The sequence below is a fragment of the Talpa europaea genome (assembly GCF_964194135.1).
Source record: "Talpa europaea genome assembly, chromosome: 16".
Taxonomy (NCBI): domain Eukaryota; kingdom Metazoa; phylum Chordata; class Mammalia; order Eulipotyphla; family Talpidae; genus Talpa; species Talpa europaea.
Window position 1 is genome coordinate 2,153,180 of NC_140084.1, and position 21,584 is coordinate 2,174,763.

The 21,584-nt window shown below is 55.3% G+C and overlaps 1 protein-coding gene across 1 annotated transcript in view; it reads left to right on the forward strand.

Annotated features, from left to right (window-relative positions):
- NKD1 (NKD inhibitor of WNT signaling pathway 1) overlaps window positions 1–21,584 on the forward strand; it is a gene marked incomplete at its 5' end in the record, with an annotated part of 69,762 nt that overhangs the window by 29,120 nt on the left and 19,058 nt on the right. The window contains one exon of the mRNA XM_084257187.1: window positions 17,911–17,977. Coding sequence (XP_084113313.1) covers window positions 17,911–17,977 — 67 coding nt within the window. The remainder of the gene's footprint in view (window positions 1–17,910; window positions 17,978–21,584) is intronic.

A 21,584-nucleotide genomic window follows, 5' to 3' on the forward strand; every position in this document is an offset into this window, starting at 1 on the left:
GATTCTGGGCAGGCCCTGAAACTGCTTTAACCAATTGAAGGCACCAGAAGGGACCCTCAGGAGGCCTGGCAGCTTCAGCTTTTGTGTCTTGGAGAGCCTGGAGCTGCCTGTGAGAAGTGCAGTGACCTGCTTGGAGAAACCAAGAGCCTGTCACTGCCGGGCTGGGCTCAGGGGTCTTTCCCCTGCCCACTAGCCCTGGCATCACCACTTTCTGAACCTGTAACTCATGACTTGTGCCTTGGCATTCTCGCCTATAAGATCGACAATGTAGAAGTCTTGTACAGGGGTTTAAGGTGAGAGTGGTTGTCAACCACATGGCACAATCTCTGGCACTGGGTAAGTGCTTGGTAGATGTCAGCGATTATCGTGAGCAGCCTACGTATAAGCGACTCTGGGTTACAGATGCAGGGAACTGGTAGCTACTGGGGCTGAGTGGTTTCTCCTCTCTGGCCTCCAAGGAACAGGGGGAATGTTCCTTCTAGAGTAGCCCCACTGAGCTGGTCTCTCACTACCCGTGGACAGCAGGGGCCTCGTGACTCCCCAGCCCGCATCCTGCAGCCCCTGTGTCCCGAGGGTTCTGGGCTATCATCTGTCGGTGGTCACAAACCCCAGACACCTAGAGTGAGGGTCCAGGTGCGGCTGAAAATGCCCGGGGGCCAGCTGCATGGAGTCTCCTGAGGAAGGACCCAGGCAGGGCCTTTCCAAGAATCACGATGCTGCTAGATCAGCATGGCTGGAGAAAAGTATTCTTTTATTTTCCCCTTAAAACTTGACCTTTCATGGGACTTTGTTCCAGATTAGGGAAACCATTAGAATCAGATTTTGACCACGTGCCGCCTTCTGCCGTTCAGGCACTGAGGGACCTGGAGGGGTGGCCAGAGCCCAGTCGGGCGTTTGGACGAAGCAGGGGCTGGGCTGGGCACGCTGGCAGTTCCAGGTTCGTCCCCTTAGCATGGCCAGTGCCCTGGTGGGAGTGCGGGAGAAGCAGGAGCAGCGCCTCAGCAGCTGGGCTCTGTCAGCCTCATTTAGATGGGGCCCCCGCCGGCCAAAGAATTCTGGGCTCGGGACTGAGATGAGGCTGCTCTGGAAGCACATCCCAGGCCCTGGAAGAATCTGAGCGCCCTGGGCAGCAGGCCCGACTGGGGACCTGGGACTGGAATGCCGGGAACTGAAAGCTGGCCTGACTTCTGAGGCCTGCGGAGCTGGCTCTTGGGCAGCCTCCCTGCTCCAGGATGCAGCCGCCAAGCTCTTGCCCAGGCTGGGCCTTCCCCTCCGCCCCAGTGCCGCCTCCTCCGCCCTTGGTCTCACATCCCTCCTGCTGTTCCCTCCACCCGGGGCTGCACAGCGCGCTCTGTGTCCGTTGTTTACTCTGCTCTTCGGTTCCAATCTGGTAATAGTCATGATAGCAGCAGAATCAGCGGTGACAACAGTTACATGTATGGGGGCGGCCCTGCGCACACGCTGGGGCCTCTGTGCATTGTTTGCTTGAGCCTTTGCACTCTTCAGCAAGCACACCCAGCAAAGCGCACCCTTCTCGTACAGTCCGAGGACGTCTCGGCCCACTTTGTGTGTTCATTTGTCAGATGCAGTGCTTGCTGGTGCCGGGCACTGTCGTGAGCAGCTTCCGTGAGCCTGGCGCTGTGATTATCTTCATGTATGGGACGCGACTCTGAGGCCGGCGTGGTCAGGTCCCGTGTGGCACTGTGACCCCCACTCTGCCTCTCACCCTCAGCCCTGCTGCTGCCACGCCAGCTCTGTGTCCCTCTGAACTCCCACCCGCCCCCAGCCAGGGTTAGTTAGCTCTTGCTGCTCTCTGGGGGCCACCAGCCCCCCACATGTCTGGGATCCAAGGTGAGGAAGGGGATTGGGCTGGAGGGTTAAAAACAGGCCCCTTCATCTGTCCAGACTCTTAAGGCCGTAGGGAAGTCCTCAGCTGCCATGGGTCACTGCTATGCACAGCCAGCCTTTGGTGGGGAATGGGGCACACATGCCTTCTGGTGCCCCTGGCGGATGTAGGAAACATCTTCATGTCCTTGAGATCAAAAAGGAAGGTCCAAGTTGCCAAGTCTGACCCCTGCAAGGATGCGAATTCCTCTCCAGCACATCCTGTATGCAGGCCGCCCAGCTCCTGCTCGGATCCCTCCCGTGGCAGGAGCTCATTATCCTGAGCGGCTCTTTGTTGGGTGGCCCCAGTCCTAGCAGACTGGAGGATTTGGGCCTTCTCTGCCCTTAATCCTGCTCTGCCTGTATGCAGCACCCCGAATCAGCATGCTCTTTCTGCTCAGGGTAATTCTTCCCAGCGTGAAGGCAGGAAGCTGCCTCTTCTACCCTCTCTTAAAGGTCCTCTAGGGTCCTCAGCTGCTCCTTGAGGCTCCACTTTTTCAATCATTGTGCTGTCAGCTCTACCATTCTGGTGCTGTGTGCTCTGGACCAAGTTGCTTAACCTCTCTGAGTCTTACTTTATTCCTACCTCAGCCTTCTTGTGAGGGCTAAACCAATTATACTGTGTGTAGAGTGCTTAGAACAGGCCTCGGTAAATAAAGATCTGCAGCTATGTAGTCACCTTTCTGGTCATCCCTAGAGCAAGGCTTTGCAGAGTTTAGTGTGTGATTGAGTGGGGATCGTGTAAAAATGCAGATTCTTTTGTAATTTAGTAGGTCAGGAAGGACTGCTGCATTTCTCACAACTTCCAGACTATGATGAGACTGCTGGTCATTGGTTCATATTTTGAATAGTAAGACTAGTGCATCTGTGTCTTTCTTTATGTATGAACAGAGCTGTCCTGTTCTATGATAGTAGAGTCATTACCTCCCACAATATAGATGTAATACTTCTAGTGATGCAACCTAACATTCATTGTATTACTTGCGAAGTAACAAGTATCAAGGTAATGTTTGTCCTCTGGCTTCTGAGTTTGGACTGTGAATTATGGAAAAGTTGTCTTGCAGTTGCTTATGTTGTGGTAGATCTGAAAGAATCTGAGTGTCTCCGAGAGACACATCTTGCCTCTAGACTACTTCTCTTCTCTACCTGGGATAGGTGTATGATTTAGTCATGTGACTAAGCCAAAGATGAATCAGCGAAGGACGCCCCAGAGAGTCCTGGAGAGCAGATTTCCTCAGGGCACAGGTGGCTGACTCAGGAGGGTAGGGAGCGAGGCAGGCCTGGTGTCGGTGATGGGTCAGCCCCCTAATGCTGATGGAATTCCTGAGGGTCCAGGTGATGTCCACACGTGGAGCAACGCACACACATCCATTTGTGCTTTCACTGCTGTTTTTCAGTGTCTGAGTTGGTCTCTTGCAGGGGGCTGCTGCAGCTCCCTGGGGCAGGATGCTTGGGGCGGGGAGAGCTGGGTGCTGAACTGATCCAGGCTCCGGTCAGGGAAACTTTTAAATCCCCCAAATCTCTCCTGCCTGGAGCATTTTTGTTCCTGAGCAGGAGACTGACCAGTGGTTTTACAAGTGGGTGGTGGTCCGTTGGGGTGGCCTGTACACAGCAGAGGAAGGTAGAGGTCAGGACCTGGTCAAACTGACCCTGTGGAATTATGGACTGTTGCAGGAGGAAAGCTTCGGAAGAAACCCTCTTGCCCTGCCTCTTCCCTGTGTAGAAATAGGGAAACTGAGGCAGAGCAAGGCCCTCAGGCAAACAATTCCCCACCCCTTCCCCCCACCCCTACCTACCATAATCACTTGTCTCTGCACAGGCCTGGGAAGGTACGGCAAGACCACAGAGGGATTTGAGTTGGTTGGAAATAGGGAGTCACTGAGGACTGCAGAGCAGGGAAGGGATCCTGTGGAAATAAAGAAGTGGTTTGCCTCCAGAGCTGGGGTGTGAGCCAAGGAGCTGCTGTGGAGGAACTGTCCCCAGGTAGCTGATCTCACATGGGGAGCCTGGCGGCACCAGGAAATCGGGCAGGCAACTGCTTTGGGGGAGGCCGGGGGCTGTGTGGAAAGGGCCTGTCTGCTCATGAGCAGGACAACCTGAGCTGTGTGTGGGATGTCATGGCCTCAGCCTCAAGCTGGAGAGGCCCTCTGCACCTGCCCAATTTGCATTCTGGGCAGTGACTTGGCCGCCACTGAGGACAGAGCTGGCTGAGGCTGCAGGGAGACGCCGGGCCTGCGTTTTGAGCAGGAGCCAGGGCTGGATTCTGGAATAGGCACCCGGCCCAGGTCCAGTCCTCCCTGGCCCCAGATCAATGAAAGCTGTCATAGGGCCAGTGCATTGCCGCCACCGCCTGGGGGCTGCTGAGCTGGGCGGGGCCTCCTGGGGCCTCCCTGAGAACATTATCAGCGTGTCCTGGCCTGCCTGGGGCAGGACTTATTATCCCTTCCCCATGCCCTTTCCACGCTGTGACTCCTAGTCCGGTTCATCCCTGTTCCACTTCTCATTGAGGATGGTTTTTATGGACACGTGGAGAAAACACAGGAGCTGTGGCGCGCGGGGAAGGGAGGTTAGCTGTTTACTTTTCTGGCTGCTGTTTTACATGTTCCAGGTCCTGTGCCAAGACCTTCAATAAGGAGGAAGAAACGTATGATGCCTGTCCTCAGTGCGTTTATGTAGCCAAGTCTGGGAGGCTGGTGATCCACAAATAATAGTAATATAGGCGACTGGGGCATGCAGCGGCAGACCAGACTGAGTGTGGGGGGTCCTGTGATGCCTCTCCTATGGGGGCATTAAAGCTGAGGGTGGGAGATGGAAGTGGAAAGTTGCCCTCATGGGCAGAGGGTGGGTGGTCAGGATGGAAGTGACCGTGGGGTAGGTGGAGATAGGGGGGGTCAGTTGAAGGTAGGTCTACCACTGGCCCATTTGCATGTGACACTATTTACCCAACTCCTGGCACTCCCATCTTTGTGGTCTGGTTATTTATAGTTCTGCCTTCACTGGGCACTAAAATTATATGGGCACCCTCGATATAGGGACTAGTATCCTTGTTTTATAGATGAGGAAACTGAAGCTCACAGAGACTTGAGGTCATTGTACAAGGCCCTGGAATGAGGATGGAGCAAGCTGGGCTGTCTAACTTGAAAGCTCAAGTGTTCTCTCAATCCCAAGTTACTTTCCATGACGAAGGAAGGTTGTAGACCCGTGTGACTTAAATATCCCCTGCACGTGGACACAGTGCGCAGCATTGTTCCAGGGTAGGTGGGTGAGAGGACACTAGATTGAACAGGGCTCATTCAGGGCCATGGCAGAAAACAAGCTCAGATTGGCTTCAGCAAAAAGGGGGAGTTTAGAGGTTCATGTAATTGGAAAGTCTGAGGGAAGGGCTACCTTCAGGCATAGTTTGATCCAGGTGTTCAGACAATATTGTTGGGCCTGTTTGCTTTTGCTTCACCTGTTGGTTCTTTTTCCTCTGTGTTGTTGTTTTCTGTGGACATTCTGTGAGGGGGTAACATGTTCTTTTCAGGTTAGATTTCCACTTTTGCACCTCATTGATGTCAGCAGCACGAGAGCTGAGACTGTATCTCTTTGGCCTGGCGTGGGTCATGTTCCTAGCCTTGATCTACCCCTGCAGCCTGGGATGTGCAGAATTCTCACTGGTCAGGCCTGGGTCACTTGTCCGCCTGTATGGTTAAGAGGAAAATCCCTCTACTTGGGGTACCCCTGAAGGTACAGGTTGTGAGTGGGCCCTAGTAGCTGTGGATAGTCAGGGAGAGGAGAGAAGTCCCTGGGGATGACATGCTCTGCTCAGAAAGGACTTCCTGGGCTTGAATTAGGTCCCAGTGATAGAGGCTTTCCTGAAGGGGCATTAGGCGAGTAGTGAGTGGGGCAAAATGTCCATCCCTGCCCGCCTGCCACTCAGACCCGAGTCCTAACTTTAGGGTCCTGGCCCCTCATCTAGCTGGACTAGCTGTGGGGTGACTGTTCCCTCCCTGGGCTGGTTTGTCTGTGATGAAGCAGTTTGCTGTTCTTGGGCTTCCTGCTCTCCTGAATTCAGGATTCCTCCAGCTACCCAGGTATTCAGTGGAGAGTTGACTTAGGTCAGGGGTACAGAAGCAAAGCCTGAGACAAGGGTGGTAGGCAGTGATTAATGAAGGGTGTACCCCAGGGCAGGCTGGTAAGGGAGGCAGCAGAGCAGAGAAGGTAAGGAAGGTGCAATTTCAGGCCAACTCTTGCCTTAGGCCTGACCCACCAGAGCTCTGGGGTATAAATTGTGTTCAGACTTGCTGCCCTCGAGGGGAGGAAGCTGGGCTTGCACTCTCTTCTCCAGGAAGGCACTGGCTCAGGGCCACCTTTGTTGGGGGTGAAGGAGGCCCTGGGTTTCTGAACCAGCAGACAAAGCCCCTGGGCAGTCCTCTGAAGAAAGCCGACAGGGTTGGAGCTGGCTGGAGGCACGCTAAATGGGGGGAGAAGGGGGACTAGAAATGGGACAGGAGACCAAGGGGGCCCCTTGTAGCCCCAGAGCAGTTAGGGGCACTGAGTGATACCTCTGGGGTTCCCAGAGCAGCTTGTCTCAGGCTGCGCAGTTGCAGCCAAGGGCTGGGGGTCTTCCCCAAACACCTTGGGCCTTGGAGGGAACCCCTGTGAGAGGCTGGGTGTGCGGCTCGGGCACTCACTCCCTGGCCGCAGTGGGGTCCAGCTGCCTGCTCCCGGTGTTCTGGATTCCAATTGAGACTCCACTTTTTGGCTTTGGATGAGTGAGTCTTTTGGGACTCAGTTTCCCCATCTGTGCTATGAGGGATTCTTAAATGGAAGCTGGCGAGTGGATCTGTTGGTCCAGGGTGGGGCAATTCCATACACAATTTTATTTCTGTGGCATTTCCCTGATCTTCTTGCAAGTGGGCACCTCTGAGGAGGGCCGTGTCCAGGAGACTCTGCCCCTGCTGTGGGCCTCTGTCCTCTGCACCCTGAACGTGCGTGTCCCTGTCCCAAGAGCCCTGGTCTTCCTCCCAGGGGCCTTGGTCCCTGCCAACCTCACCACGTCCTTGCCTCCCTCTCTAGTCTCCTCATCTGTGAGTGGGGTGAGGCTCCCTATTGAGCCCCAGGGGTGCTGGGCAAATTAGATGACCCACATGCTGCGGGGAACGGTGCAGAGGTGATGGGTGGAGTAGTGCCGTGGGTGCCTTGTCCCGAGGCCCTGGAGCATCCTCGCCCTTGGATGCTGGCATGGCCTCTCTCAGAGAGCCATGGGATCCCCAGGGGCCCTCTCCGGTGATGGTACCTGGCGTGGTTGCTGGCCAGACCTGACAGTTCTTGGTTTTGCTAGCCCAAGCATGGGGACAGCTAGGTTTGGTGCACCTTGGTCGGAGTCTAGGGCAGGGAGCTGCCACCTTTTGGCACTCCATGACTGCTGGCCTCATGCCAGTTCTGGAATCAGAGCCTGGTCTGGTCTGCGTTACATGACCACAGAAATGGGTCTTGCCAGCCCCCAGCTTCCTGCACATGCACGGCCACGAGCAGTGAGATGTAGGTGCTGGCTGGTGGTGGCCTTTGCATGTAATTGTGGGATGGAGCAGTGGGTTTTATGGTGCAAAGAAGCCTGCACCCCCACCTTCCCTCCTAGCTGGCATCAGAAAACCACCCATTCCCCTGGTAAGTTACAAAGCTCATTGCCTTCTAGGGCCAGGGCTCTTCTACAAGACTCCGTGTGAGTCCTTCTTGAGCCAGCTCGGGTGCCCATCTTCACTGGCATCAACGTATTTTCTTCAGAACGCCTTGCTGTTGTTTCTGGCTGTAGAAGTAATCGTGCATGTTCATAGCAAACCAGTTGACAGCCTGGAACCCCCGCCCAGGCACGCCCCCGGGAGCGTCTTGGTGAGGTCTCCCTGACTGCATCAAGTGGAAACAAATGTGGGCAAGTTAGTGGCAGCAATGGAGTTCTCTCTGCTCTTTAGTAACTGCCTTTCTCTTTCAAGAAAACGCAGGGAGTATTTTTCGGAGACAGTAAGTACAGAGTGGCGTTGAGGCAGTCGCCACATGCTCACTAGCTGCCTCTGTCAGGCAAGGGAAAGTCGGGTGGTGGTAAGTGACCCAGAGAAAACAAAAGCAGGGAAGAGGCTCAGGGAGAGGGCCTGGAATTTTATTTTTTTTCAAAGATTGATTTATTTATACAAGAGCGGGGTACAGGCCAGAGGTGGGGGTAGGGGTGAGAGGATCCACCAGAGACAGAGTGGGGAAAAGAACAGGCAGATTGACTGAAATACACTGCTGAGGGGAGCAGCGGGCGAGACAGGAGAGGCCTAGAGGGCCTGAAATTTTAAAGGGAGGGGTTTGGAGAAAGAACTCCAGGCAGAGGGACCAGCAAGAGCAAAGGCCTTGAGGAGGGACTATGTCAAGTGTGTTCGAGAAACAGTAGGAGCCAGGGTGGCTGGGGCAGAATGACAGGGGGTATAATAGGCGAGGCAGGGCGTGAGGGGCAGATAGGTCAGGGCTTTATGGGGCATTGGTAGGACTTTGGAGAAGGGGGTGCAGGTGCAGCCCGGGGTGGAGAATTGAAAATAACTGACGTCCAGGTGAGAGGCCAGCAGCCTCGCCACCTGGAGTGTGTGGTGGGTGTGGAGGAGACGAGCCCTGGCTTCAGGTGTGTTTTGGAGGTGGAGCCAATGGGATGCCCAGGAAGTGTTGAAATCAGAATGACTCCTGGGCCTCTGGCCTGAGCCAGCTTGGGTGGAGGAGGCAGCTGCCTGATGAGCTGTAGAGCAGAAAACAGGGGGGACATCAGTCGGGGTCCTTGGCGTCTTGAGATGCCAGGCGCGGCTTGGTGGGCACAGTGGGCAGCAGTGGGCCCACCTCATCCTCTCAATGGCCACTTTAAAAAGTATAATTTCTTCTTCGTGTAGAGGATTGCATGTTTTGTTAAGAGAAAGAGGGTAGGGAAGGGGATAGTAAAGGGGGGTGTCTGGAAAGTGGGACAACTAATGGAGCAACTTCCCTGTGCCCACACCCCAAGGGTGACCGCTATGGGTACTCCCCAGAAATAGCCTGGAGAGCGTGTCCTCTGCTTGATTAATCCAGTGGGATCCAACTGGGCTGTTCTCGCTTGCTCTGCCATCTGATGGCCCTGTGGATCCTGAGTGCCCTCGCTCCAGAATTGCACCCTGAAGTCTGTTCTTTCAGAACCACCTTCAGATGTGGCCCTCAGGGTGCTCCTGTGCCTACTGATGTGGACACTGAGCCTGATGGGCACAGATCGCCAGCACGAACAGCGAAGCTGCCCAATCTCCCAGAGTCATCTGGAGCCAGGATTCTCCCAGATTTGGGAAGGTGGGGATGTCGGGACAGCAGTCACACTGGTGAGGGCGAGGGCGAGACTTCACGTGGCCATCAAGGGATGAGACTCTCTGGGCCGAGGAAACAGGCGGGGATGGCAGTCCCAAGGGGATGGTCCAGACCATGAGAGGGGCCAGGAGGGTGAGGAAGGAGACACGGGGCCTAGGATCAGGGGCAGGAAGATGATTCCTGAAAAAGCTGAAGAGCCATATAGCGTGACTTTGTGTGAGTGCATGTGCATGCGCGTGAGTGCATATGTGTGTGCATATGTGTGTGTGTGTCTGCACAGTAAAGGATCCTAGAGTCTAGCCTGCATCTCATTCTCTTGTCCTTTCATGAATATGAGGCTCCTGTGATATACAAAGCGAGCGCCTCTTACTTCGTCTACTTGAGTGGAGGAGCGAGACCCCAGACCACTCTCTCTGAGCTGAGAGCCGTGTCGCCCTCCTCCGGGTCCCCAGGCCGTAGGGGCTCTGACAGCACTGGCCTGCCCCCAGGGTGCGCATCCTTCCCCCATGACGAGGTGGCCTTTTCCTTGGGGACACTGTTCTTTGCTCGACAGATGACAGTGCTCTCTGTCATAAGTGGCCTGGCTCACAGCCACCCTGCTCTGCAGGGCACACGCGCTGGACCCTGGCAATAGACCCAGGCCTGTCGCAGGGCCAGGAGCTGCTGGCAGAGGCAGTCCCAGCTGTTCAGTGGCGCCCACAGCTCTTTGGCCTCTCCTGTTATCAGCACGTGGCTATGTGGCAGGCAGTGGCATGGAAAGTGGAGCTGGTGGGTCGGTGGTATGGCTGGTGGTCAGCGGCATGTCCACAGTGCTGTGGCTGGTCAGCGGCCAGGTGGGAGGACAGGGATGCTGAGAGGTGCTGTCTGCAGGCCACCCAATGGGAAAGTGTGTTAGCCTTTGGGGCAACTGTGGCAGTGCTGGGCCCAGCATCATCAGCTGCACAGCATCCCTGGAGACAAGGCACAGGGGACAGGCCGGAAGGACAGCGTGGAGGACGGGGCCCCAGAGAGCCAACGGCCCCGTCCTGACGTGCTGCTGAGCCTGACTGCACACTGGGGGCTTTGCGCATACCCCCTCCCTTCCCTTTCATAGCACCCCCCAGGTGTGGCTGTCATCCCTTGCTCAGGCAAGGAAACTGAGGCACAGGTAGGTGGAGTCACTCACACGAGCTCACAGTGTAACATGAAGGAGCTGGGACTCAAATCAGACCCCACCGACAGCCAGAGAGAGGCGCCCGGGCCCAAGCCTCGGTCTCCTTGTGGCATGACGAGCGCCAGCACCTTGGGTCAGTTGGAGTGGAGCGATGCACCCAACGCGCCTGACATCCGGAGCAGAGCCTGGCTTTTGTCATGTGCTTGCACGAGAAGGGCTGGTTATTATTATCACTGAGTCCTTTATACTCGTGACCTCATTACTCCCACGCCCGAGAAGCCCATCGGGTCCCGGTTTCCACTGCAGAAACGCCTCTGAACGCTGCCTTGTAGGAAAATTCCAGTCACGCCAATAGCGAGCTCTCCAAGTCCCATGCCCCACCCAGCCCGGACAATCTGCCTGGTCATCTCCGCCTAAAAGCTCCAAAATCCCAGAGGATGAAGATTAGGGAGGATTCTGGGGAATGCCAAAGCTGGCTGTTTTCTCCACATCCACAAATCACGTTCCCCAAACATGAGCCTGTGGCCGGGTGGGAGGGGTGTCTACAGGCCCCCGAGAGCCTGCTTTTGTCTTTTCTCACCAGGTGCTTGCCTGGCCAGGTGTCTCTCCTCCACCCTCACCGCTTCCCACCTGTTGGAACCAGCCTGGTGGCTCAGGGTGGGAGGGGGCAGAGGACTTCCACGCTGGGCTCTGACACCTTGGGTCCCTGGAGCACAATCCACTTCCTGCTGGGGGATGGGGCTTGGGCAGTGGTGGGCGTCTCGCAGTCTAGTGGTTCTGTGTTTGTTGAACATGAATTCCATTTGTCCTGTGATGAGGACATCACACCCACCACCTCACTGGCCTTATTGCCTATGACAAGGTTAGGCTAAAAAAAGAGAGCAAGAGCATGGGTCAATTTAAAGACATCTTAAAAAGAATTTAAAGAAAAGTGGAAAATGCTCCTGGTAGCCCGGGTGGGGCCCAGCCCTGTTCCAGAAGTCAGGACAAATGTGTGGATGCCCACATCTTACTGGGGGACAGCCCAGGAAGTGGGCTTTGCTGGCCAAGTGCTGCCTGTGGTCTGCTGTGTTTCCAGGACCGTGCAAACCCATCTTTGGGTTTTTTTGCACCCTGTAAGGTCTCTAGGGGCCTGAGGCCCGCAGGCTGGGAATGCGGTGGCTTCAGACCCCAGGGTTTCAAGTCCGCCCTGCTAAGCTCTGCTGTCCCGCTCTCTGCCCACCTTCCTGATAAACAGCCCTTCAAGTTGAGACAGCAAGTCCTGCAACTGGAGTCCCCAGGATGTGGGGGGCGGGGGGGGGGCAGGGACTGGGCTGTACAGTTAGGAGCACAGGGATTACATCCCGAGCAGATAGAAACAGGAAGAAAGCTGAGGAATTTTAATTGCTGCCTCACATTTCTGGAGTCTTGGAGGCCTGGTCCTCACAGGCCAGCGCTGCTATCACTGCCCTTCGGGCTCACCTCCCTCCTCCCTTGTCTGCTCAGCTCTCAGAGGAGAGGGGACGTCGTGGGCATGTCGACGTTTCCCTCTGGCCTCTGAGCTTGGCCGGGCATCTTGGGCCCTTTTGCAGGAGACTGGCTTGGTCTGGGGGTGCTGGGAGCCATAGGGACGGGGCACTGTGCTGACTTCTAAAGCTGGTCTGTCTCTGACAGGCAGCTGAGCTTTCCGTCATCATTTAGCAAGCGTGGGTAGTCAGGCCCTGTTCCAAGTCAAAACAGACGTGGGCCCCTGCCCTCAGGGGACCTACTTCTGGAGACTCAAGCCTTGAACCAAAGCCCACTCCCGGGCCCAGCCTCTGTCTCTGGCCTGTGTGAAGTCTCCCCAGAGCCAGTGGGATATGGGACCAAAGGTAGCTTCTGCCAGCAGGGAAGACTCCTGTCCCGCCACCTCTGTGAGACACACCTCAGGGAACCTTAGCTGTGAATGGGGATAGGTCAGGGGCAAGTGGAACCTGTAGCCACCATTGGGCGACCTGTGACCTGGGAGACAGCAGTGTCCTTGGGGGAGTGGCCACGGGCTCTGCCCCACATTCTGCTCACTTGTAAGGGGGCGCCTTTTCTCTTTCGAAGAGAAAGGTCTTGGTTCTACTGACATTCGAGAAGAGTGACTCTGTTTCCTCCTGTCCCTGGGGATGAAGGGACCCTACCTGTGCTGGTGTGTCCCTAAGCCAGGCATCCGGGGCCTCCAGAGGCTGCTCATGGTCATGGTATCCAGGGCCCCCAGCACCTTTTTTCTCTTCTCCCTGTTGTGCTGATGGGCCTTCCAGCACGCCAGTTTGTATGTCAGTAGCTTCGGGTAGAGCAGGTGAGTCCCTGCACCTGGGCCCACTGTGCTTGTTGGTAGAGTGGACTCTGGGAGCTGGAGAAAGCCCTAGCTGGGGGTGTTAGAGATGGGGATATTGAGGCCCAGGGGTCACTAAGGGTACGTTAGTGATTCCTGGGTGTAGATGCCCTGGAGGAGGGGTCTTCTCCTTTCACTGCTGGGGTGGTGAGGCTGAAGCCCCAGAAGAGTTGTGCTGGGAGGACCAGGAGCTTCATCCTGGTCCACCACCCCATTCTGGATGTGAGGAGCTCAGGGCCTGGAAGGTTCTAGACGGTTCTAACCCATCTCTGCCACTTTCTCTCCTTAAGTGACCCCCAACCTATCATATAATCAGCCCGAGTCTTCTGTCCCTCTCTGTAAAGTAGTCTCTCTGTCATGTGAGGTTTCGTTGAATCAGGCTTGACTGACCCAAGTGACATGACTATGCTCACCTCGTCAGTGTTGGCGCAAACTCCACTCCACCTCCCCTTCTCCTCCTCGGGGGATGCCTTGTGCGTGTGGGTGATCTGGTGCATGTGTGATGCCCTTAGATGTGAAGTCACGTCACACCCCGTGTATCTCATCCTGTTCACCCATGTGCGGGGCTCACATGCCCTGGGGAGCTCCTGCCTGGTCCTCCGTTGCGCCTTGAGCGGTTGCTTCCATGTGTGTCTGGCTGCTGGGTAACAGGAGCGCTGCCGCCTCATCATCGCCGACTTGACCTGCCTCCCTGGCGCGTCCGCGTGCGAGCTGTCCCAGAGTGGACACCTAGGCCTGGGCACGGGCAAGGGCGAAGCGTGAGGATGTTCTGAGCACGTGGTTGAAGTGGGTGCCAGAGAAGGGAGAAAAGCTCATCCTTCGTGTTGTTCCCCACCTTTGCGTCAGGCGCCGCCCTAGGAAGTTCTCTGCATTTTCTCCTCAACTGCTCTTTGACATCTAAATCCCCGTTTTACTGAAGAACAAAATGGGGGCCCGAGGGGTTAATGAGGCATCTGCTGCCACCCAGCTGCCGAAGGCGGGCTGGCATCCAACTCCCAGGTCGGGTGGGCGCTGGGCATGGCCGTGCCTGCCCTGGATGGCCAGAGCTTGCGCTCAGCGAGCCTGCCCACGGCGGCGCCGTCTCCCCGGGCCCGTGGCGGGCTGCCTCCATGCAGCGTGCTGGGAAGAGAGCGCAGCTCGCCAGGAATTTCCTGGGGCAGTTCCAGGGCAGACTGCTTGGATCTGAGGGTTACAGGGTGACTGGGTCCTGCGCTCACCCGTCCCTCCCCCACGGGTCCCAACCCTGTACATTCTTGGAATCTCTAAGTTGCACTGTGTTCTGTGGGCACCAGGAGTTTCCTTTGAAACCCCGTGGCACCAACATCTGTTAGCTCTTAGAGAACAGAAAGATTGACAAAGAACTGCTGGGGCAGGCGGTGGGGGAAGATATTAAGCTCAGGAGTATGCAATCTCAAAGACAAAGAGGAAAAACCCCAACCCCACTCCAGCCTGCTCCCCAAGGCCCTGCTTTGATGTGGTTTTCCCGTCCTGGAGGCCTTATAAGGCATTGCGCCTGCAGCTCTGGGCTCCGAGCTGGTGCTGGCTGCACACGCAGTGCTGGAGGAGCTGGCCTGTCTTTCTGGGGCCCGGAATGGCCAGGGGAGGGGCAGCGCTGGGACTCGGAAGGGAGGCAGTTCTGGGCCCTGTGGCCTGAGCAATCACCAAGCCTGGCCCCAGACTGGACAGGGCAGGAGGGCTGGAAATCTGGGGAGGCAGTTGATCAGTCTGGAGCAGAGGCAGAGCCCAACTGTCCTGGGGGCCAGAGGCCAGGGGACCAGGGCCAGAGCTATGACCGAGTGGACAAAAGGGGCAGGTGGAGGGAGGCCAGTGTGCACCAAGACCCACACTGCTATGAGGATTACTGCAGAGCTCTAAAAACAGCTGCCCGGCAAGATGGGAGGGAGTGTCTTTACAGGTGTCTGTGAGGACATCTTGGGCCTGCAGCTGCTCCTGGAGATGTTCTGGTAGCTATCTGACCACAGAAGCAGAAGTAACAAGCAGTAACTGCTGATCTGTTGAGCCCACGGGTGGTCTTAGGTGCAATTCTAAGCTCTCCCTTCATCTTCATGACTACCCTGAGCCATCTTGACTGCTGCTGTCCTGTGTACAGATGGGGAGACTGAGGCACCCTGGAGATGATGTTCGGTCCGTCACTCAGATGAACCAGCTGATATGAGGCACAACTGGGAGCTGAACCACAGTCTGACCCCTCCAACCCCATGCCCTGCACCCCTCTGCACGAGGGTTCCCAGTGGGGTTTGTGGCCGTCAAGGAGTCCGTGTGCTCAGACCTTGCTCGCAGGCCAGGGCTCAGTACAGGGCCAAGTCCCAAGCGTCTTGGGAAAGAGCTGTGGGGGTCTTTGGGTGCTACTGGACAGCGGAGTTGACCCGTGGAGCTGTAGGGGGCTGTGATCCTCTACTGCCCCTGGTGAGTGCCAGGACTTTTGGCCACTCCGTCATATGCCCACAGGAGCCCAAGTCCACAGTGCAAGCTCAGGCCAGGCATTTGAATGCAACTTTACATGATTTTCCTGTCTCATATGGTCCTTGAGTGCTCAGGGGCACTTTCTATGTAGAAAAAAATGGGAACAATGATACCCCTCATTTTATAAATTGCAGTTCATTTTTATGAGCGTCCATTCCTTGAGAGAGGGAAGAAGGAGTTGTGATGAGGAAAGGAGTCAATACGTGCACATGTGTGAATGGATCAAGTGCCTTGAGTGGCACGTGGACATGTCCGGTTGGTGCCGTCTGTCTGGTCATGGTACTTTATCACGGTGCCCATGGCTCCAGAGCAGGGTGAGGCTCCAGATCCAAGGGCGAGGGTGCTAAGGATATGACCTGTAGTCTGGCTCAGTTCTTCGTTCCCTGCCCTTGTGATTCCAAGGGGGCCGGGGCACCGTGCTCTGCAGGCCCAGTCTGTCTGGCTCCAGGTGTGAAGTGAGTTTTGCCCCAAGACTGCTCTGCAGTGGATTAGCCAAGCATGGCACCCAGGAGCTTTCAAAGTGTTCTACAGAGTGGAGTGTGGCTTAGTGGGAAAAGACTCACCCCAGAACTTGCCAGAACTCTGCTTTAATATGTAGAGACATATCTTTAATATGGCAGGGAGCTCGGGCCGCAGAGCAGACAGTTCTCCGAGTGTGTCGGAAGCCGTCATCCCCTGACGACTGTGGGTGCCTCGATACACTGTGCGGCGTCCTTCTGGGGGCCCCGTCATGTGGCTGCTTTGCTGGAGCTGCCACCCGGAGTCTCTCCGTCCCTCCAAGAGGACCAGCACAAAGGCTGGAGCTCTCCAAAGCTCACAGATGCTGTTGGCCTCACCGTGGAGCATCAGGGTGCAGCCGAGGTCGGCGTGGGCCCCCTCTGAAGAGACCTCCGCATGATGGGGTGTGCTGATCCTCTTGAAGACGGTCGCGGCTCCTGTGAGATTGCGCAGCCTGCCAGCCTTTCAGGGAAGGCGGCCCGTCTTCCTCTGGCATGAAAGATGGGCTTTAATTGGCTGCCGGGGCGTCCCAGCCTCTAATGATGCCACCGGGTACATCCCTTTCCTGTCACCGTCTCCCAGCTCCCTGTCAGCTCTGACTCTGTGAACACAAACAGCCAGTTTACAAGCCCAGGAAGTGCTCGGTGATTATAATAATTGACGGCAGAGGAGAGAGAAGTCATCCTGCCTGAATCAAGGGGCCTGGTGTTGAAGGGGGTGGGCTACGGAGTCCGGATGTCCCCAGTCTAACAACCTTGAAGAAGGAGTGTGTGGTGCCCCAGAATGATTTGAAAGAAGCAAGAGAGGAGAGAAGAACAATCCTCACCCACAGAATGTTAGCTGTCATTCTTTAAAGGAGAGAGAGACTTACCCCCAGCTGTGTCCAGTTGATAAGATCAGCTGCACAAAGCTTTGTTTTCTTTGGTTAATCCAAACGGGCACTGGTTTTTCTTTTTAAGCATCTGAGGTGTAGGATTTTCCCCCTACTTTTCAAGGAGAGGGCGTTTTTTTCTTTTTTCAAAAAGAGGAGCTCGTGACAGCTGCTGGGTTGGGGCTTTTTCATTGCTCGTCAGTTTGTGGTTTGAGCGTGCCAGGCACCACGGCGGCATCAACGGAGATAAGACGGTTTCACCCCCACAACTTCACTCACCCAGGAGAGGAGCAGCTCCCAATGTAGTGTCCTTGGTACCAAAAGCCCATGTGCTGCTTTTGAAAAATAAACTCCCATGGCCTACGTAGACCTGAGGAACGCAGCACAAGCCACTGCTGGATATTTGGTGTCGGTTACCGTAGTGGGTCCTGCAGCCCCGGATCTTGTTTAACTTTGCTTAAAACCGTCCTTTTTGATCACGGAGCGCTTCTTGGCAGAATGCCAATAAATACAGAGGCAAGTGTGACAATGCCTGCTCTAGCTTCTCCCTAGCTACAGTCACCCTGCTGGGGGTCAGCTAGAGGGGACCTTTGTTGACATCCCAGACATTTATTTGACAGCCTGTGGGCCAACCACACTCCCCTGCCAGCCTGACCACAGCTGAGTGGCCGCCTGGCCAGGCTAGTTGGAAGCAGCTTGGCCATATGGGAAGAGGTGCCAAGACATCTTTAACTTGCACACGGGGCCAGGCGAGGCTGTGAAGGACGAGGCTCCATGCCAAAAGGTGTGTGTGATGAGGAAGGTGTGATGGGAGGTCAATGCGCTCAGAGCATGCAGCTGCTGAGCGTGTGCTTAAGAGTTTGGGCATATTCAGGGCAGCAGCGACACACCCAGTACGCCCAGGCCTAGAGCTGAGATAGCTCTCCTGGGGCCTCTGTGGAGGGGGGAGATCCAAATTGAGTCTCTTCTAGGGCCCCACGGGGAGGCAAGTTGACCCTGGTCCATTAAATTAGCTCAAAGGGCAAGATGAGAGAACTTTCTGGTCTGGCCTTTGTCTTTGTCTAGGATAGAGGGTGTAACTTCCTTTCTGGGGGTATTATCTCCTGTGTAGTATCTCATGGTGAGCCAAAGACCAAGAAAAAGTGATTTCCTTGAAATTATGGTTATAGTTCACTTTTCAAGTGTGACAAGATCCTCTTCCATTGACCTAAATTCCCATCAGAAGAATCTGAACAGGGTCCCTGCCTCCAGCCAGGCTGATGGGAGGAGGCCACCCCCCATCATCCAGAGTCCAGTTCCTACCTGACCCCTGTACATCCTTAATGCCCCTGCTTTGTCTTCTAGGAGCTCTTGGGCGAAGTTTTCAGAGAAACGCTCAGCGAGGAGGAAGAGGAAGACTTTCGGCTAGAAGGTACTAGAATCCCTATGGCTTTTTTTCCTGGGGGGAGAGGGGCATCTGGTCTACCACATGCCCTACATACTCTCCAGAAAAATCTGTGGACCAGGTAGAGGACAAGTCTGTACTCTCTGTGGGGTGGGTGGAGTGAGGAGCCAGAGCACCTTGGCTCATATCCTCACCTTGCTTGGTTTTAGGGGGGACCCTGGACAGGTTGTTTTATTGCAGTTTCCCCTTCTGGGGTGATCAGAGTAGCTACTCACAGGCCCTTCAGACTAAACTGGTAATAAGCTCTACATAAAACAACGATTTCCTCATTTCTCCATTATATCACTCAACTGGAACACGACAGGTATACACGTGCACGAGCGCACTCCCCCCACCACACCCCCAGCTCCTCACTTCTCTATAGTTCTTATTCCTTTCTTTCTTACATAGATTATTTAGAAATAATTACTGTAGGAGTAACTGGGACAAAAAGGCAGAGAACTGCCAGGCAGCTGGCATGCTAACCCGACTCTTGGCAACCTCTTCACCTCACCAGGCCTTAGTTTCCACATCATTTCGGTGGGAGTGAGGATTTTTCCTGCTTGATTCCCTGTATTTATTTATGCCAAGAACAGGTAAAATCTAGAAGTATGCTAAATGGGATAACACTTCCATTTTCTATACAGAATCAGAGAAGGGAATCACCAAACGGGGTGGCCTTAGCACAGGAAACCCGCTCTGCTGGGGCGAGGGTGTACCACTGGCAGGAGAGCTGGGCCCCGGGTGTAGGGGTCCTGTTGGGCCCTGAGAGGAGAGCAGGCAACGCCAAGAGGTTTTCTAGGGGTCTTGGGATAGACCTGAGGTCTGTGGCCACATCTGGCCTCCAGAGTTTGTAGAATCTTCTGTTTCCAGGCCTGCTGAATCCAATCTGCATCTGAACAAACTCCCAGGGGGCTTGCAGGTACACTGCACTATTTTAAGAGAGTCACTTAGTTGCCCAAGAGTTGAAGACACGCTAGGGATCAAGGTATCTGTCAAACTTTGCTAATGTAAGATGTCCCAACTCAAGGGGTGACAGTCCCATGGACAGATGGCTTTGTCCAGGCTGTGAATGTTTCCTTTGAACATGTTTGCCTATGGCCTGAAGGCTACACTCAGGTGCTGAGAGATTTGATGAATCATTCCCTGGCCTCGCCAAGCCTTGGCAGTCATCCTTGGCTCATGGACAGATGTCAGGATTTGGTGGCTAGGGGAGATCTGGGGAGTCAGGTAATGGTCTGCAGGGTATAGACCTTGGGGATCGAGGTGATCCTGGACATCAAGTGCTTGGGTTGCAGCCCCCATTCCATTTATCTAGTCATTTGCTCAATCACAGTGTAGCTTAATAGCAAGTTCATTCTCTTGTCCACTCATCCTTCCCTCTGTTCCATCTGTGACCCATTCACTGTCCTCCTAGCCATCCACACGTCCATTCATCTGTCCATCCATCCTCCTGTCACTCATCACCATCCCATCATCCACCCCCCTACTAATCCATGACCCACTCACCCAACACTCTTCTCTGTCTGCTCACCTGTTGGCCCCACAGTCATCGCCCATCCTGCCATGCCTGCCTGTTCATTCCCTTGCCTGCACTCAGCACTCATCCGTCGCCAGCCCTCCTCTGCCCCCCAGCCACCTATGGCCCATCTCATTGTCATGAACTCATCCTTTAATCCACTTAGCCATCCTCCATTCTCTCCCTCCATCTGTCTTTCCCTCTCTCCATTCACTGAGTCCCTATTTACTGCTGAAACCCAGACACTTTTCCATCCGTTGAGGCACAGTCTGAATTCATGTTAGCGATTTTGCCTTTTCCTCACAAACGCTCACGAGACGCTGCCCCATGCAATCCACCACCCTCTGTAAGGGGGTCGCTTTGCTCAATGTCTGTGTCCAGAGCATGATGTCAAGCAGGAGGAACCTGTAGGCCTGGCTGTCCTTCTCTGCCAGTGACGTGCTGTGGACTTCGGGCAGGTCCTTGCCTTTTGGGGTCCTCCTGCCCTCTGTAACCAGATGAGTGGGGATGTGCAGACTGTGGGTACTCAGAGAAATGTGGGAGGCAGCACTTCCAAATAGTGGTGGATATTGAGGAGTAAATACAGGGTGCCCCAGGGTCCCAGCTCCCGTTGGGGGAAGAGTGTGAGGTGGGTGGCATCTGGCCTGATCCTGTGACCGGCAATTGTATGTTGGGCTTCCAGGGCAGCCGGGTGTCACTGGGGTCGAGGCACACTGGTGCCACCCCTGAGGAGGCAGGGGGTCGGGAGCCACTGGGCTGCGTCACTTTCCCAACTAGGAGTTGGAACCTGTTGATGATGGTCAAGGTGCTTAGCCCCTCTCTTCAAACAAAAGCTTACACAGAAGCACAAAATGTAAAACAGACCAGTGAACAGAGGATGCAGGATGTTGTTTTTTTACATAAAACAGGCTTCGGTCGACACTCGGTGTTTCCGTGTGTGTGTGTGTGTGTGTGTGTGTGTGTGTGTGTAGCACACGTGTATATATTATGGTGTCACTGGAGACCTCTACAGATGAACATAGTTGCTCCTTCCAGACTTGGGATAAGAGGACTGTAGTATTAACTGTGATTAATGTTTTGACTTTTACAAGAAGGATGTAATCATGTATTCCTTGTGACATGGAAGATTAACAACAAAATTAAACAAGTAAGTACGGCGAGCGAGAGAGGGGCTGCTCTGCCTTGAGAGTAGACCTGCCCGGGGCCCTTGGAGGGACACTGGGCCAAGTGGTGGCTGTGGTTCTCTTGTTGCTGGGGCCACCCTTGGCGCTGGGGCCCGAAGCTGCCCGCTGGCGCAGGGTAGGGGCATGGCCGTGGATGGCAGGCCGCCGCCACCGGGCTGGTGAGAGCGGGTGCAGCTGAGTCCTGGCTCAGGAGAAGCATCCACCTGGCCTGGGGTTGGCGGCGGGTGTCCCTCTGTGCAGCTGGCAAGGGAGGCCAAGCTGAATCCTGAATCTCTCCTTTGTCTTCCTCTTGGCCAAGTTCATTGCCTCTTGGCGGCCTGGAGGGCTGTTTAAGGGAGAAAAAAGGCCATCTGAGGCGTGAAGATAAAAAGAAGTCTTTTAGCCATCCCAGGAGAGGATGGCTTTAGCTCCTGCGTTGTTATGTAAAGCCGGCCCTAATCCAGCGTCTTAACCGCCTTAACTGGCCAGCTGGGAGCACGAGGGATGGGAGATTAAGGCTGGGCTTGGGGCGAGGGCTGGGGCCTGCGGAGCTCCTTTTGAACTGTGCAAAGAACAAAGTAAACATCAAAAGTCCCAAGCTCTGAGAGCTGGCTGGGCGTGGCAGGGGCAGGACATGCTGCTACGGTGGGGAGGAGAAGGGGACCCTCCCTCTGCTGACCGCAGGGGTCTGTGGGCCGGGGAAGGACTACACCTCACTTCCCTCCAGCACCCACTTGACTCCCAGGTTGGGCAGGTTGGCAGGCGGTGGCAGCCCGTGCCTGGTACCCTGGGTCAAAAATTGGTCCCATGTCATCCTGAGCAGCCTCCTGGTAGTGCTGTTTCTGGGGGTGCCCCCCCCACCTTAAATTGTAACAGGCAACAGGCTCCTTCTCTCAGTTGCCTTCTCTCCCTT